This window comes from Dipodomys ordii, unplaced genomic scaffold (assembly GCF_000151885.1).
Source record: "Dipodomys ordii isolate 6190 unplaced genomic scaffold, Dord_2.0 Scaffold66, whole genome shotgun sequence".
NCBI classification, from domain to species: Eukaryota; Metazoa; Chordata; class Mammalia; order Rodentia; family Heteromyidae; genus Dipodomys; species Dipodomys ordii.
Genome location: NW_012267282.1, coordinates 888,496 through 901,910, shown reverse-complemented (window position 1 = coordinate 901,910; position 13,415 = coordinate 888,496). Strand labels below are relative to the sequence as shown.

Sequence of the window (13,415 nt, the reverse complement as noted above, 5' to 3'; positions counted from 1 at the left end):
GTCCATACATGTGCATCTGGGTGTAGGTAGGCCCCTGGGGGGTGGGTCTTCCTGTAGCCCTTGTCCATACGTGTGCATGTGGGTGTAGGTAGGCCCCTGGGGGGCGGGTCTTCCTGTAGACCTTGTCCATACATGTGCATCTGGGTGTAGGTAGGCCCCTGGGGGCGGGTCTTCCTGTAGACCTCGTCTGTACATGTGCATGTGGGTGTAGGTAGGCCCCTGGGGGCGGGTCTTCCTGTAGACCTTGTCCATACAGGTGCATGTGGGTGTAGGTAGGCCCCTGGGGGCGGGTCTTCCTGTAGACCTTGTCCATACAGGTGCATGTGGGTGTAGGTAGGCCCCTGGGGGCTACCCCAGGCCTTGACAGTAAGAAAGGCCTGGGCCAGAGGCAGGGAGAAACCATTTCAGCTGTGCCCTTGGGACTAGCAACACAGGTGTCATGGTGCCCAGGAATGGAGTGGGGCTGGTAGGAGTTCCTGACTGGAGCTTTTCCATGCATGTAGTCTGCTCAGACTTACAGGTCTAGGCACCCAGACAGCCCAAGTTTGAGATCCTGAGGCCTTTCCTGGGTAGTTAGTAAGTACACAGCCTTTGCCCACTACATTATATCTGAGTCAACACATTGGTGAACACACTTGCCCCAAGTGGGTAGGTCTTAAGATCTCTTGCTTGGTCACAAAAGGGAATCTGGTCCAAGACCCATGCCACCATCTTGCCACTGTAGCTGGTGTTCAGGAGTCTGGAAGGTGATACATCCTAGGGGCCCTGGGTTCTGGACAGTGCCATAGGCGTGGAAGGACACAGAATCCCACGTGGTACCTTGGGCGTGGAAGGACACAGAATCTAAGGGAGCTGTGTTGCTTGAGTTCTAGCCACACATCTCAAAGCCAGGAAGAATCTCACATCCTGGCCTCTTGTGTCTCAGGATGCTAGGGAAAGTGTCAGATGGGCTGGACCTTTCCTGTAGGTTGGGGACCATGCAGGACAGTGTCGGACCAGCAGCCCCTGGGAGGGTGGCCAGGGCCACAGTCTCCTCGTCTGTCCTCTGGGCCCTCATCGAGGACAGTGGTGCTGGCTCTGGTCCTGGCAAGCTCATGTTGATTTTGGTACTTCAAGGAAAACTAACTCTGGGTTTGACCAGCACTTTTAAAGGGTTCTGACCTGACATGCAGTTCTGGGAAATCCTGGGAGACTGCCACAGCCTGACGAGGTGAAGGTTCTCTCAGTGGGGGCCACTGCATCATTTGCCTGTGCCCCCGGGACCCTGGTCAAACCCATAGCATGGCAGGTGAAGCCGCTGATATTAACTCTTCTCTTCCCTCCACAGCTGCTGGCTGTCGCTGGGGACTGGCGCCATCTGGGCCTTTGTGGGCCCTGCCTTGCTGGTTATTGTGGTAGGTCTCCATGGGCAAAAGTGGGCTGTGCAATGACCCTGGGCTCCTGGGACACACTAAGGGCACAGCAGTGCATTGTCACTCAGCCTCTCTCCTCATGGCTCCCTGGGGTGGGTGACTCTAGCCTGGTTTCCTGCAGTCTTGCAAGGGGCATGATTCTGGGGCCTGCCTGCTGGGGAGGGAGGCCTGCTCACCAGGGCCCGCAGCGTGTGTTAGCCTAGTGCAGAGAAGTGTGGGTGCTTCCCCTTTCTGCAAGAACTCCAGCCTCGATCTCCCCAGGCTGTGGGAGTGGGCAGTGGTACTAGCAGAGCCACACACATCACTTTTAGGATTCCTCTGGTTGTGAGTGACAGCAAAGCTGGTAAGAGCTGAAACAGAGCTGAAATACTCCCTGCAGTGTCTTTTCTATTCCCCACTCCATTCATGGGCAGGATGACACTTGGGTTGCCTCTTGCTCCAAGGTGCAGTGGCCCCAAAATAGAGACCACCCAGGTCCTACAGAACTCTGGTAACCGAAACCAAGGCTCACACAGAATCCTAGTGACTGCAGCCATGGCTCCCACAGAATCCTAGTGACAGGAGCCACGGCTCCCACGGAACCCTAGTGACCGGAGCCACGGCTCCCACAGAACCGTAGTGACCGCAGCCACGGCTCCCACGGAACCCTAGTGACAGGAGCCATAGCTCCCACGGAACCCTAGTGACCGGAGCCACAGCTCCCACAGAATCCTAGAGGCCTCAGCCACGGCTCCCACAGAATCCTAGAGACCACAGCCACGGCTCCCACAGAATCCTAGTGACCGCAGCCCCGGCTTCCATAGTATCCTAGTGACCACAGCCACGGCTCCCACGGAATCCTAGAGACCGCAGCCCCGGCTCCTACGGAATCCTAGAGGCCTTAGCCACGGCTCCCACAGAATCCTAGAGACCACAGCCACGGCTCCCACGGAATCCTAGCGACCACAGCCACGGTTCCCACGGACTCCTAGAGACCGCAGCCCCGGCTCCTACGGAATCCTAGAGGCCTTAGCCACAGCTCCCACAGAATCCTAGAGACCAAAGCCACGGCTCGCACGGAATCCTAGCGACCGCAGGCCCGGCTTCCATAGAATTCTAGTGACCACAGCCACGGCTCCCACGGAATCCTAGTGACCACAGCCACGGCTTCCATAGAATCCTAGTGACTGCAGCCCCGGCTCCTACGGAATCCTAGAGGCCTTAGCCATGGCTCCCATGGAATCCTAGAGACCACAGCCACAGCTCCCACGGAATCCTAGCGACCGCAGCCACGGCTCCCATAGACTCTAGTGACCGCAGCCCCGGCTCCTACGGAATCCTAGTGACCACAGCCACGGCTTCCATAGCATCCTAGAGACCACAGGCACAGCTCCCACGGAATCCTAGTGACCACAGCCACGGCTCCCACGGAATCCTAGTGACCACAGCCACGGCTCCCATGGGATCCTAGAGACCGCAGCCATGGTTCCCATGGACTCCTAGAGACCGCAGCCACGGTTCCCACGGACTTCTAGAGACCGCAGCCACGGTTCCCATGGAATCCTAGAGACCGCAGCCACAGCTCCCACGGAATCCTAGAGACCGCAGCCATGGTTCCCATGGACTCCTAGAGACCGCAGCCACGGTTCCCATGGACTTCTAGAGACCGCAGCCATGGCTCCCACGGAATCTTAGAGACTGCAGCCCCGGCTTCCACAGAATCTTAAGAGACCTCAGCCACGGCTTCCACAGCATCCTAGAGACCGCAGGCATGCCTCCAATGGAATCGTAGTGACCGCAGGCACGGCTCCCACGGAATCCTAGAGACCTCAGCCATGGCTCCCACTGAATCCTAGAGACTGCAGCTACGGCTCCCACCAAATCCTAGAGACAGCAGACATGGCTCCCACAGAATCTTAGAGACCTCAGCCACGGCTCCCACAGAATCATAGTGACTGCAGCCACGGCTCCCACGGAATCCTAGAAACCACGGCCATCACAACATTCTTAGGGCTGAGTTTCATCCTTCCTGATGAGCCAGGTTAGAGGTCACCTCTTATGGGCCCTTGCTGAGCCTGAGGAGGAGGATGTTCTGATTGGCCAGCACTCCGTGTAACTGGTATTCCATGGTTGCTGCTCTGGAGTCTGGGTCCACGTCCTCTCCTGCTCCCTTGCACTCACATCCCGGGCAGACGCTCGGTGCTGAGGTTGGCGTGGCGTGATGTCAGAGGGGTCAGGCAGGGCATACCACCCATGTCTTTCCATGCTGTGCTGTTGTGTTGGCCTGCTGCCTTCAAGGAAGCAGAGGTCTGCAGCAAGAGCCCTCTCTCTGTCACTGTGGTCTCGATCATGGCTATGTGAGTTCTCAGCGTAAACTCCTGAGGTGCTCTGAACACTGGTACCCAAGATAGAGATTTTTATCCAGATTGACGCACAACTGGTTCTTGGATGCCCTATTCTTCCCTTTAACCTTTGGTGAGGGCCGGGTACTCAGTCACAGGGACCAAGGCAAATTGATGATGAATGGGGCAGCACCCAGACACTCAGCCCTTCCATGACCTGGTTGTCTCAGGCCCTGCCTGATAGCGGCTAGGGACTGTCCTCCAGGCCCGGTCACACATCTGACCTCACCTCAGCAGATGAAGGCTGTCTGAGGACCCCCTCCTCTGGGAGGATGTCACAGCCAGCCCGTTTTCTCTCGCCTCACCTGCTCCTTTCCCCGTCGGTTCCCAGCTCCTGTGACTGTCCGCGTTGGGTGGACAATTAGCAGTGACTCCAGGAGAGATGCTGAGAGGTTCTCTTTATTCCTTCTTCATTGAGATTCTGCTCAGATGCCCCTGGTGCCACACACACACCACAGCCTTCTTGGCTGAAGGGTTTGCAGAGGGACAGCGCTGGGGGTGAGGGCCGTGGTGGTGGCTCTCATTGTCCTTGCTGCTGTGTGGGATGGGAGGCCTTCCCATGACCCCTGTCTTCCTCCTATATTTGCTGGGCTCCCCACACGGGGTCCTATTGGTGACAGGGGCTTTGAAGGGTCCATGGGCACCAGAGAGGCCCCAGTAAGAGTCATGTTCTCTGACATGCTGGCAGTGTGGGAGGGGCCCTTGTGAGCTGCTGGTGACCAGGTCACCTGCTGGGCTGGGTCCCAGCCGAGCCCGCGGGAGCTCTGCGGGCCTGGGTTCCAGACGGTGAGCACCATCACCAATAATTCTGGAAAGGCATCATAGGTCTGTGTGACTGCTCCAGGTTTTGGGGAGTTCTGTGCTGTGTGAAGTCTGCAGGCCCCTGCCCAGATCATGGGAGTGGAGGGGAGAGGCCGCCCTGGAGCTCTGAGGCCAGGCCCGCTGCAGCTGCTCTCAGACACAGCCCTGGGATGAACGTTGCAGCAGTGGCTGTGGCCCTCAGAGCTGATGGTACTTATTTCCTAGCCCTTGGCAGGGACAGTTGAGGGTGCTGCGGCGGGCCCTGCAGACCATCGGGGCGCGTGCTGGTCCACGGGCGGTGCTGTGCCCCCTCTTCAGAGGATGGATCCCTGTTCCCATTTACCCAGGAATCCCTGCCTTCCCTCCCTCCACATGAAGAAAGCAGGCTCAGGATGTCAAGCGTGGCCCGACCCCATTTGTGTAAAAGCTCTCTGTGGGCACGTGTTCTCGCCCAAGTGCATAATGGACAAGAAAATGTAGGCTGGAGCTCCCTCGAGGGGCTCCCTGGTGAGAGGTGAGGGTTCGGGGAGGGCGGCTTCACAGTATGAGCATCTTAAGACACCCCATGCTGCTCACACAGCTTTAAACTAAAGCGGTTTTAGAACGTGGAAGCCTACACTGCGTGTCAGGCTAGTTGGCGTCCCTGTGCCCTAGGAGGTCCATACGGCAAAAGCAAGATGCAGGGAACAGCGTAGGCCACCGGGGCCTCCGCTCTCCTGCGGAGGACAGGGTAGAACCAGATCCTCCAGTAGCAGCCCCAAGTCACCTGACTGGAGGCAGACACACACGCACTCCCTCCCTGACTTCTCGGTCCCACCCAGTGCTCTGAGTGCCCAAGCTGCTGTGACAACGTGCTTTAAATAAGGAAATTACTCCTTCACTGTTGGGAAGGCAGAAGTCTCGCGTTCCAAGTGATGGAAGGTTGGTTTCCCCAGGGCCTCTGGCCTGGGCTTGTCAGTGCACCAGACCCCTCCCTGTGTCCTCACACGGTCCCCTTCTTTGTGTGACCGCCAGTCCTGTTGGATTAGAGCCTACCCTAATCTCACTTTAACACAATCACCTCTCTAAAGACCCTGTTCCAAGTACAGTCACATTCTGGAGTTATGAGGGGGGCACACCCAATTCTACTCGACAGGCCTCCCTGTCCCCACCCAGAGAGGGGCTCCACGGAGAGCAGAAGCATTTTGGCCTATGTCCCCATGGGACAACGGTGCCTCCAGGCCAGGGAAGAAAGGGGTCTCTATGACTCAAAAATGCTCATCTACTCAGAGAGGCCAAGGTGGCTGCGTTTAGAGTGACATTTAGATGCAGAACACACATAACAGGCATTCAGGTGAGTAGGTAGATACAGAGTCATAGATGTACCTTTAATTGCAGACATGACTACACAAGTCCAGATAGACCCACAGAGAGATGAAGATAATATTGCATCTAGATGCAGACCTATAACTACAGGTACAGGTGGAAACAGAAATGCCAACATAGTTACAGTTGTAGCATAGGCACCAGCAGATGCAGAGACCCAAAGACAGATAGAGCTGGATACTCAGATCTGTGAGCACACACAGCTACTCAGACACACAGAGGTAACAACTATAGTTGTACACAGATTCCTGCATAGAGACACAGTACACATGGACATTGTGTGTGTGCATACATGTATGCACATACGTCCTTTTCCTGGTAAGATTCTGGTGACCCTGAGCCAGATGGAGAAAGCGCCTGGCCCAACCCGCTTCCTCCTCCAGAGGTCACCGCCGCCTGGGTGCTGTGCCAGTTCGGCTGCCTGTGAGTGTGTGTCTTATTCCTTCCGAAATGCAGGCTGTGAATTGTTTCTTTGATGTCAGCCATCAGAGTATGTCTCAGTTCTGGTAGGGGATGCTAACCCATGAGATGCCCCAGGCCCTATACAGGACTACTAGAACACGTGTGCCAGGTGGGGGCCGAGGTACCGGAGTCGAGCACAGGGCCTCCATAAAATCCCCCTCGGACCCCCAGGTGCAGGTCCGGGCGTCCTCTGGAGCCACGGCCTCTACCCCCACACTACCACACACAGGACCAGACCAGCTTCCACATCAAACCAGACAGACCCGGGAGGAGGAGGAATGTGTGTGTGGCTCACAGACAGTGTGGGAGACATCAGGGCCCTGACGTCTTGAACAGATCCCTGTGTGAAGTGCTGAGGCTCCTGTGAGCGCCTCTTGGCAGCCCTACCTCAGAAGAAGTGGTCTGTGTACTCTCTTAGCATCTGGTCGACCTGTGCAGAGCTGGTTTCACGGCACCCAGAGGCAATGACGAGACCCTGAACTCAGGGCTGCCCAGCCTCAGCCGGTCCCAGGCTTCCCGGCCCCGCTCTTACCGGACACTGGTTAAACCTTCCCCAGCCACAGGACACAGCTGAGAAACGGGACACAAGTGGCCAGCTGTCTCCCTAATAATTTATAGGTTTTCAATTAAGACGTGGCGATGCGCCGTGCTTCCCAGGCTCCCTGGGGAGGCAGCCGGCCTGGCCCCCCTGTCCCAGGGGGTTTACGCAGACTCCTCGTGCACCGTCAGAGCCGGGCCCCCCCTGTCCCAGGGGGTTTACGCAGACTCCTCGTGCACCGTCAGAGCCGGGCCCCCCCTGTCCCAGGGGGTTTACACAGACTCCTCGTGCACCGTCAGAGCCGGGCCCCCCCTGTCCCAGGGGGTTTACGCAGACTCCTCGTGCACCGTCAGAGCCGGGCCCCCCCTGTCCCAGGGGGTTTACACAGACTCCTCGTGCACTGTCAGAGCCGGGCCCCCCTGTCCCAGGGGGTTTACGCAGACTCCTCGTGCACCGTCAGAGCCAGGCCCCCCCTGGGGCAGTGCCATCGCGTCCCTCACCGTGTAGGAAGAGCCACCGACGGTGAGGGCCCGCTCAGCAGCCAGTCTGCAGGGAGGTGGACACACAGGTTGTTTGCTCTGGTCCACCTGCAGTGGGGTGTCCAGATGTAGATTTCCAAAGTGGAAGGCAGAACCTTTAGAGTAAGGGTCCATGTGCTCCCTGCCCCAGGAAAAGCTACAGGGGACAGCTGCAATTGCTGTTCTCACTTAGAACTGTGGAAGTGAACCCATGGCATACAAACTGAAGCTTTTTTTTTTCTCTAAGAGAAAACACTGAATCTCAGAACAGCAGGGCCTATGGTATTTGACCCAGGGCTGTTCCCTGTCCACCTGCCCGTGACACCGGCCTTCTGTGCCTGAGGCCAGCAGCAGCTTGATTGAAGAGCGCGAGCTGTACTGGGCTTCAGTGGCCCCTGGGGATGTGGACGGATGTCTGTCTTTGAAGCAGTCACTAAGTCGCTTTCTCACCTTTGCCCCCCATCCCGGCTGGATGGGGGGGGCTGCTGTCCCTCTGCCCCTCCATGTCTAGTGACTGTGGCTTCCTTGTCACTGTGACCATCAGCATGTCCCCCCTTTCTCCCTGCAATGCCGTGTTGGTTGCTCCCCTATTCATGTCTCTTGTCCCCCCCAGCTTTTGGGCAGTTTTGGTGCTACCCTCACAGAGTGGGGGGGGCGCTATCCTCTGTGGGGAAATGAGCAGAACTGAGTTGCTGGGAAGATGCAGCATGCAGGGGAAGTGACAAGGACGTGTCTGTCCACTTTCTGCCATAGGATAAACAGGAGGCTGGACAGAGCGAGAGCTAGGGGCCGGCTCACATGGGTCCCATTTCCCCAGAAGCAGCCAGTGGAGCCCAGAGCCTCAGCACAGCCTGGGAATTGTCTTGCTATGAAAGGCTCAACATAAGGCTCCTGCTGATTTCTGGGGGGAGGGCTGGGAGTGGAAAATGACTGAGCTCTGAGTCCAAGGGCTGGGGGAGAGGGGGAGGCATGGAACATGCCCCAGGCTCTGGCTAAGGCCGTTTCTGCAGAGGAGCCTCAGCAAGGCCTGGGCTGGCAGTGCCGCTGGTGCAGGGGGTGGGTGGGGTCTTTGCAGCCGCACAGGGAGTTGGGTCTGGCTCCGCAGATGGTGGCCCTGACCTCAGCTGCTCCTCCCCTGCAGGTGAACGTGGGCATCCTCGTCGCCGTCACCAGAGTTATTTCCCAGATCAGCGCTGACAACTACAAAATACACGGGGACCCCAGTGCCTTCAAGTAAGTCCACGTGAGCTGCCCCGTGCAGCTCTTGGAGGCTGCTGGAGGGTCAGTGAGCCATCTCTTCCCATTACCAACCCATCGCCCATGTCCTTGTGAGGTCACAGGCAGCCCTGGTGTCTCAGCCTCGCTTGGTGGCCCATTCATCCCAGGGGCCCCGGGGGCAAGCCCTGACACAGTGTGGCCCCTGTGAGGGAGGGCTCTGCTGGTGTCCAGGGATGGCCGTGTGGAGGGGAGAGGGAGGCTCTGCTGGTGTCCAGGATGGCCGTGTGGAGGGGAGAGGGAGGCTCTGCTGGTGTCCAGGGATGGCCGTGTGGAGGGGCACAGAAGGGAGAGGGACACTCAGCAGATTCACACCTTGGGGGGATCCAGTACTCCAGGCTCCTGGCTCTCAGCCCAGAAGGGGAATAGCACCTGTTGGTGGCGCTGCTGCGTGAACGGGGCTCCACAGAACACAGCCTCCTGGCATGGAAGATTAGAGCCTGCTGATGGCTTAGACCACCTTAACGTCCCCAGCCTGGACCTGGGCTCTGCAGCTCCAGGATGGTGACCCCCTTTACCACTTTGTCCTCCACATCAGCTCCCAGACTCACCCTGCACTCTGTGGTGGGACAGCTGTGCCTGGCATTCCGTGCACAAGGAAGCCTGGCTCCCAGGAACAGTGGGGGTGGGCTTCACCCTGGGCCCAGGCCTCGGGGCCCTCCCCCAGCCTGGGGCGCCCTGCACAGCGGGCTGGCAGGGCAAGGCAGCCCCTCGCGGTCAGTGTGGACGCTCTAGAGAGGCGCAGACACTGGGCTGCTGACACTGTAAGTCACTGTAGCTACAGTCTATCTTTTCTGATCTGAAAGTAAAAGAGACAAACAGCCCAACAGCAAATCAATGAGGTAATTATTCTGTAAGGAATCCAAACACTGTAAATTAACCTGACAAGTAGCTGTGGCCCTTTGGGGCTTTCCAACCCAGGGACTTTCAAGGCTGAGCCCTGGGAGGAGTGCTCAGAGGGGCCAGAGTCATTTCCTTTTTTCACCTGCGAGGGCCTGAGCTCCGCCCCAGGCCTGCGTACCACCCAGCTCAGCCTGGGCATGAAGCCCTGCCCGCCTCCCCCTACTCTCAGCTCCTGAGGTCCCTGGGTATTCAAGGCCAGCCAGTGTCTGTCCGAAGGTCTGTCTCCAGCAGACGTTATCATGCTATCCAGGCTCAGCACTTGCAGGACAATGGCCTTCGCTGCCCCGCCACCTGCCACCCCATTCCTCCACTGCCCTGCCCTTCGCTGCTCTCCAAGACCCTCTGAAGAGGCAGCCTCCTTCACACCCACCTGTCTCCACGGAAAGCGTTGTGTGAGGGCTGCTGTGGGAAATTCCCTGGGAGCCAGGTTCCACTACGGTGCCCTCACACCACCGTACCCTTTACCACCACGGCGCCTTCGCCCCACCACCACGTACCACCACCACCACCGTACCCTTTACCACCACGGCGCCTTCTCCCCACCACCACATACCACCACCACCACCGTACCCTTTACCACCACGGCGCCTTCGCACCACCACCACCACCGTACCCTTTACCACCACGGCGCCTTCGCACCACCACCACATACCACCACCACCACCGTACCCTCACACCACCACGGCGCCTTCGCCCCCACCACCACGGCGCCTTCTCCCCACCACCACCACCGTACCCTTTACCACCACGGCGCCTTCGCCCCACCACCACATACCACCACCACCACCGTACCCTCACACCACCACGGCGCCTTCGCCCCACCACCACGGCGCCTTCTCCCACCACCACATACCACCACCACCACCGTACCCTCACCCCACCACGGCGCCTTCACACCACCACCACATACCACCACCACCACCGTACCCTCACCCCACCACGGTGCCTTCTCCCCACCACCACCACCGTACCCTTTACCACCACGGTGTCCTCACCACCACCACCACCGTACCCTCACCCCACCACGGCGCCTTCTCCCCACCACCACCACCGTACCCTTTACCACCACGGCGCCTTCTCCCCACCACCACCACCGTACCCTTTACCACCACGGCGCCTTCTCCCCACCACCACATACCACCACCACCACCACACCCTTGTACCACCACGGTGCCCTCGCCCCACCACGGTGCCCTGTACTGCTGTGGCCCTCCTGGAAGCCATCCTGGTAGACACCGACAGGTGTACAGCCCGGCCTGCTCCCACGGACTTCGCCCCTTTCCTTGCATGTGTGCCCACATCCTGGGATGTGCTCCTGCCCCTGGTGCCATCAGTGGGTCTCTGCCACCAGCAGGCACCCCAGGGCTGGGACGCAGAGCAGCCTGGCAGGAAGGGAGCAACGCTGGCGCTCACAGAAGCTCCTTGGCTGCTGTAATCCCCCATCATAGATGTGATCTGATGGATTTTCGTGGGCCTGGACGCCTCCTCAGGGCCTGAACAGTGGCTTTCACTTTTAACAAAAAGTCAATTTATCGATCCACGTTCCACATGCCTAAGAGAGAAGAGAGAACATTTTGTGTGTGGAAATGAGACTTGGGCCTGGAGGTGGGAATGAGGGAGGGGCGCATGGTGGGGGCCGGACCCTCCTGTTGGGTGCCCGGGACATCCAGAGGAAAGTGAGCCTCCTCCCAAGCCAGGCCCCCTTCTCCACTCTGCACAGCGCTGCTGCTGGTCTTGGCTGTGCTAACGAGAGAGCCTGCAGAGCCCCGGCGAGCTGTCCTCCCGGGCCACCAAGCCATTCCTGTGGAAGGAGCACATCTGTGGCCATTCCATCTAAACACGATTCTCCAGGAGCTAGGTCATGTGTGATTTCTGCTTCCCAGTGACAGGTGTGGTATTTTCACTGTACCGACTTGTTTCCCCGAGGCCTTGGGCATCTGTGCCAGGAGCTGTCAGTGCCAGGACTCAGGGTTTGTGACAAGGGCCTCGCTGCAGCTGTGTCTCACCTTCTCGGGGAGGTGCTGCATACTGCGTGCCACACGCCACACTTGATCCTCAGCGGTCCCTTCCCAGGGGCTGCCGCCCTGTGAGACAGCAGGGGTGAGCAAGTCCAAGCTTTACCGCCCTTGCAGTTTAGAGAGGGAAACTCCTGTGCCATGTGTTGGGGGGTAAACTGAGGCCTGTGACAGTTGTTGAGCTGGACAGCAGGCCCTACTGCTGGTTAGGCTTGTCTCCAAAGCTCAGATGCGTAAGTACTCTACTGTAAGAAGCCCATCTGTTTCAGAAGAGGATGGATTGGACATTAGTCATCGGTTTCTTGGCATACCAGAGAGGCCCTGAGCCAGACAGCCTGGGCATTGCTCACTGCTCACTGCTGTTCACTGAGAGTTGTCCCAAGAGCTCTGTTCTGCATGCTGCAGGCACAGTGGGGACCAGGTCCCCTGGTCTCCCGGAACATGCATGCTGAGGGTACACTAGAGCAAGGGATGTCTCTCCCAGCACTCTGGGCTCCTTGGCTCCACTCCCTTCCCTCCTCCCTGGTGCCTGGGACCGCTCTTCATAGGTTGTACTGGGCGACTGGACAGCTGCCATGGCACAGCAGGTGGAGCCCGCCCTGTGAGCAGGACGGTACCTCACACGTCACAGGCGGCCTGGCCTCTCTGTAGTCCTGCGTGGAGAGGGTGCTGCCTTGCTGAATCTCTGGCTATAATGGTCCTAGGAGATGACCAGTAGCCCAGAGCCTCATGGAGCTTCTAAAGTGGAAGGACCCCTTGGCAAAAGAGCCAGACTGGGCAGCTGAAGACGCCTGAGGGGAAGGAATTGTCACTCACAGACACTGACCACTGTAAGAGCTCTAGGGCCTTTAGTTCAGAAGCTTGCTGATTGGCTGATTTGAGTCATATGACCTCCCCCACCACAGGGAGAGTGTGGCAACATGATTGGCTGTCCTGATGAGACTGTTTCCAATGAGAAAAGAGCAGGACCACCGGTTTCCTAGAGCACAAGAAGGGAGATAGCTGGCATGGATGTTCTGTTTACAGAGCAGAGCTGCGCTGCCGGGGAAGGTGGGCACTGACACTGGCCTGGGGTAGGGACATCTGCATGCTCTCTGTTCCTGCCATTGACAAAACTGGTATCATCATGACCATCATTGGATGGGGTGTGAGACCATCTGTCCCACCAATGTCCAGAGGCCACAAGTGCTAGGAGAGAGAAAACGCATGCTAGCAGACACCCTGTGGGAAGGGTGGATGGCCAGCCAGCAGGGGCTCAGCAAGGACTCGTCTGGCGCCTGCTCTGAGAGCCCACTGCCGCTGTCTCAGAATGCTGGTGTACTCAGAACCTGGACTGGTCACCAGGGGGGTTCTGTGGCTGCTGCCCAGGGAAGCCTGGAGAAATATGACCAGCCATATCATCTCATTGCAGATGTGAGTTCTGGTAGAATATGCCAGGGAGCCTCGGGGCCTTTCCAGTTTCTCTATGGGTACTGGAAGGATCTTCACTGTCTCTGTACCCACCAAATCCCCCCCTTCCTGCCCATCTTTGCCAACAGTTCCAACATGACCGGGCCTGGACAGGCCTCTTTTGGTGTCCTGGGTAACCTTCAGGGTCTGGTGCTATGTGAGCCTGTGTGTCTTTCTAGAATTCCTGTACCCAACAATGCTGAGGGGACAGGACTGGGGCCACGTCCCTCCCAGAGCTCCCTCCAGGCCTGCAGAGGGGACAGGACTGGGGCCACGTCCCTCCAGGCCTGCAGAGG

The 13,415-nt window shown here is 58.3% G+C and overlaps 1 protein-coding gene across 1 annotated transcript in view; it reads left to right on the top strand.

The window, feature by feature from the left end:
* Positions 1 to 13,415, top strand: part of Adgrd1 (adhesion G protein-coupled receptor D1) — a 130,450-nt gene that overhangs the window by 80,697 nt on the left and 36,338 nt on the right. Inside the window, exons 21-22 of the mRNA XM_013023037.1 lie at positions 1,328 to 1,394; positions 8,619 to 8,710. Of these exons, the coding sequence (XP_012878491.1) occupies positions 1,328 to 1,394; positions 8,619 to 8,710 (159 nt within the window). The remainder of the gene's footprint in view (positions 1 to 1,327; positions 1,395 to 8,618; positions 8,711 to 13,415) is intronic.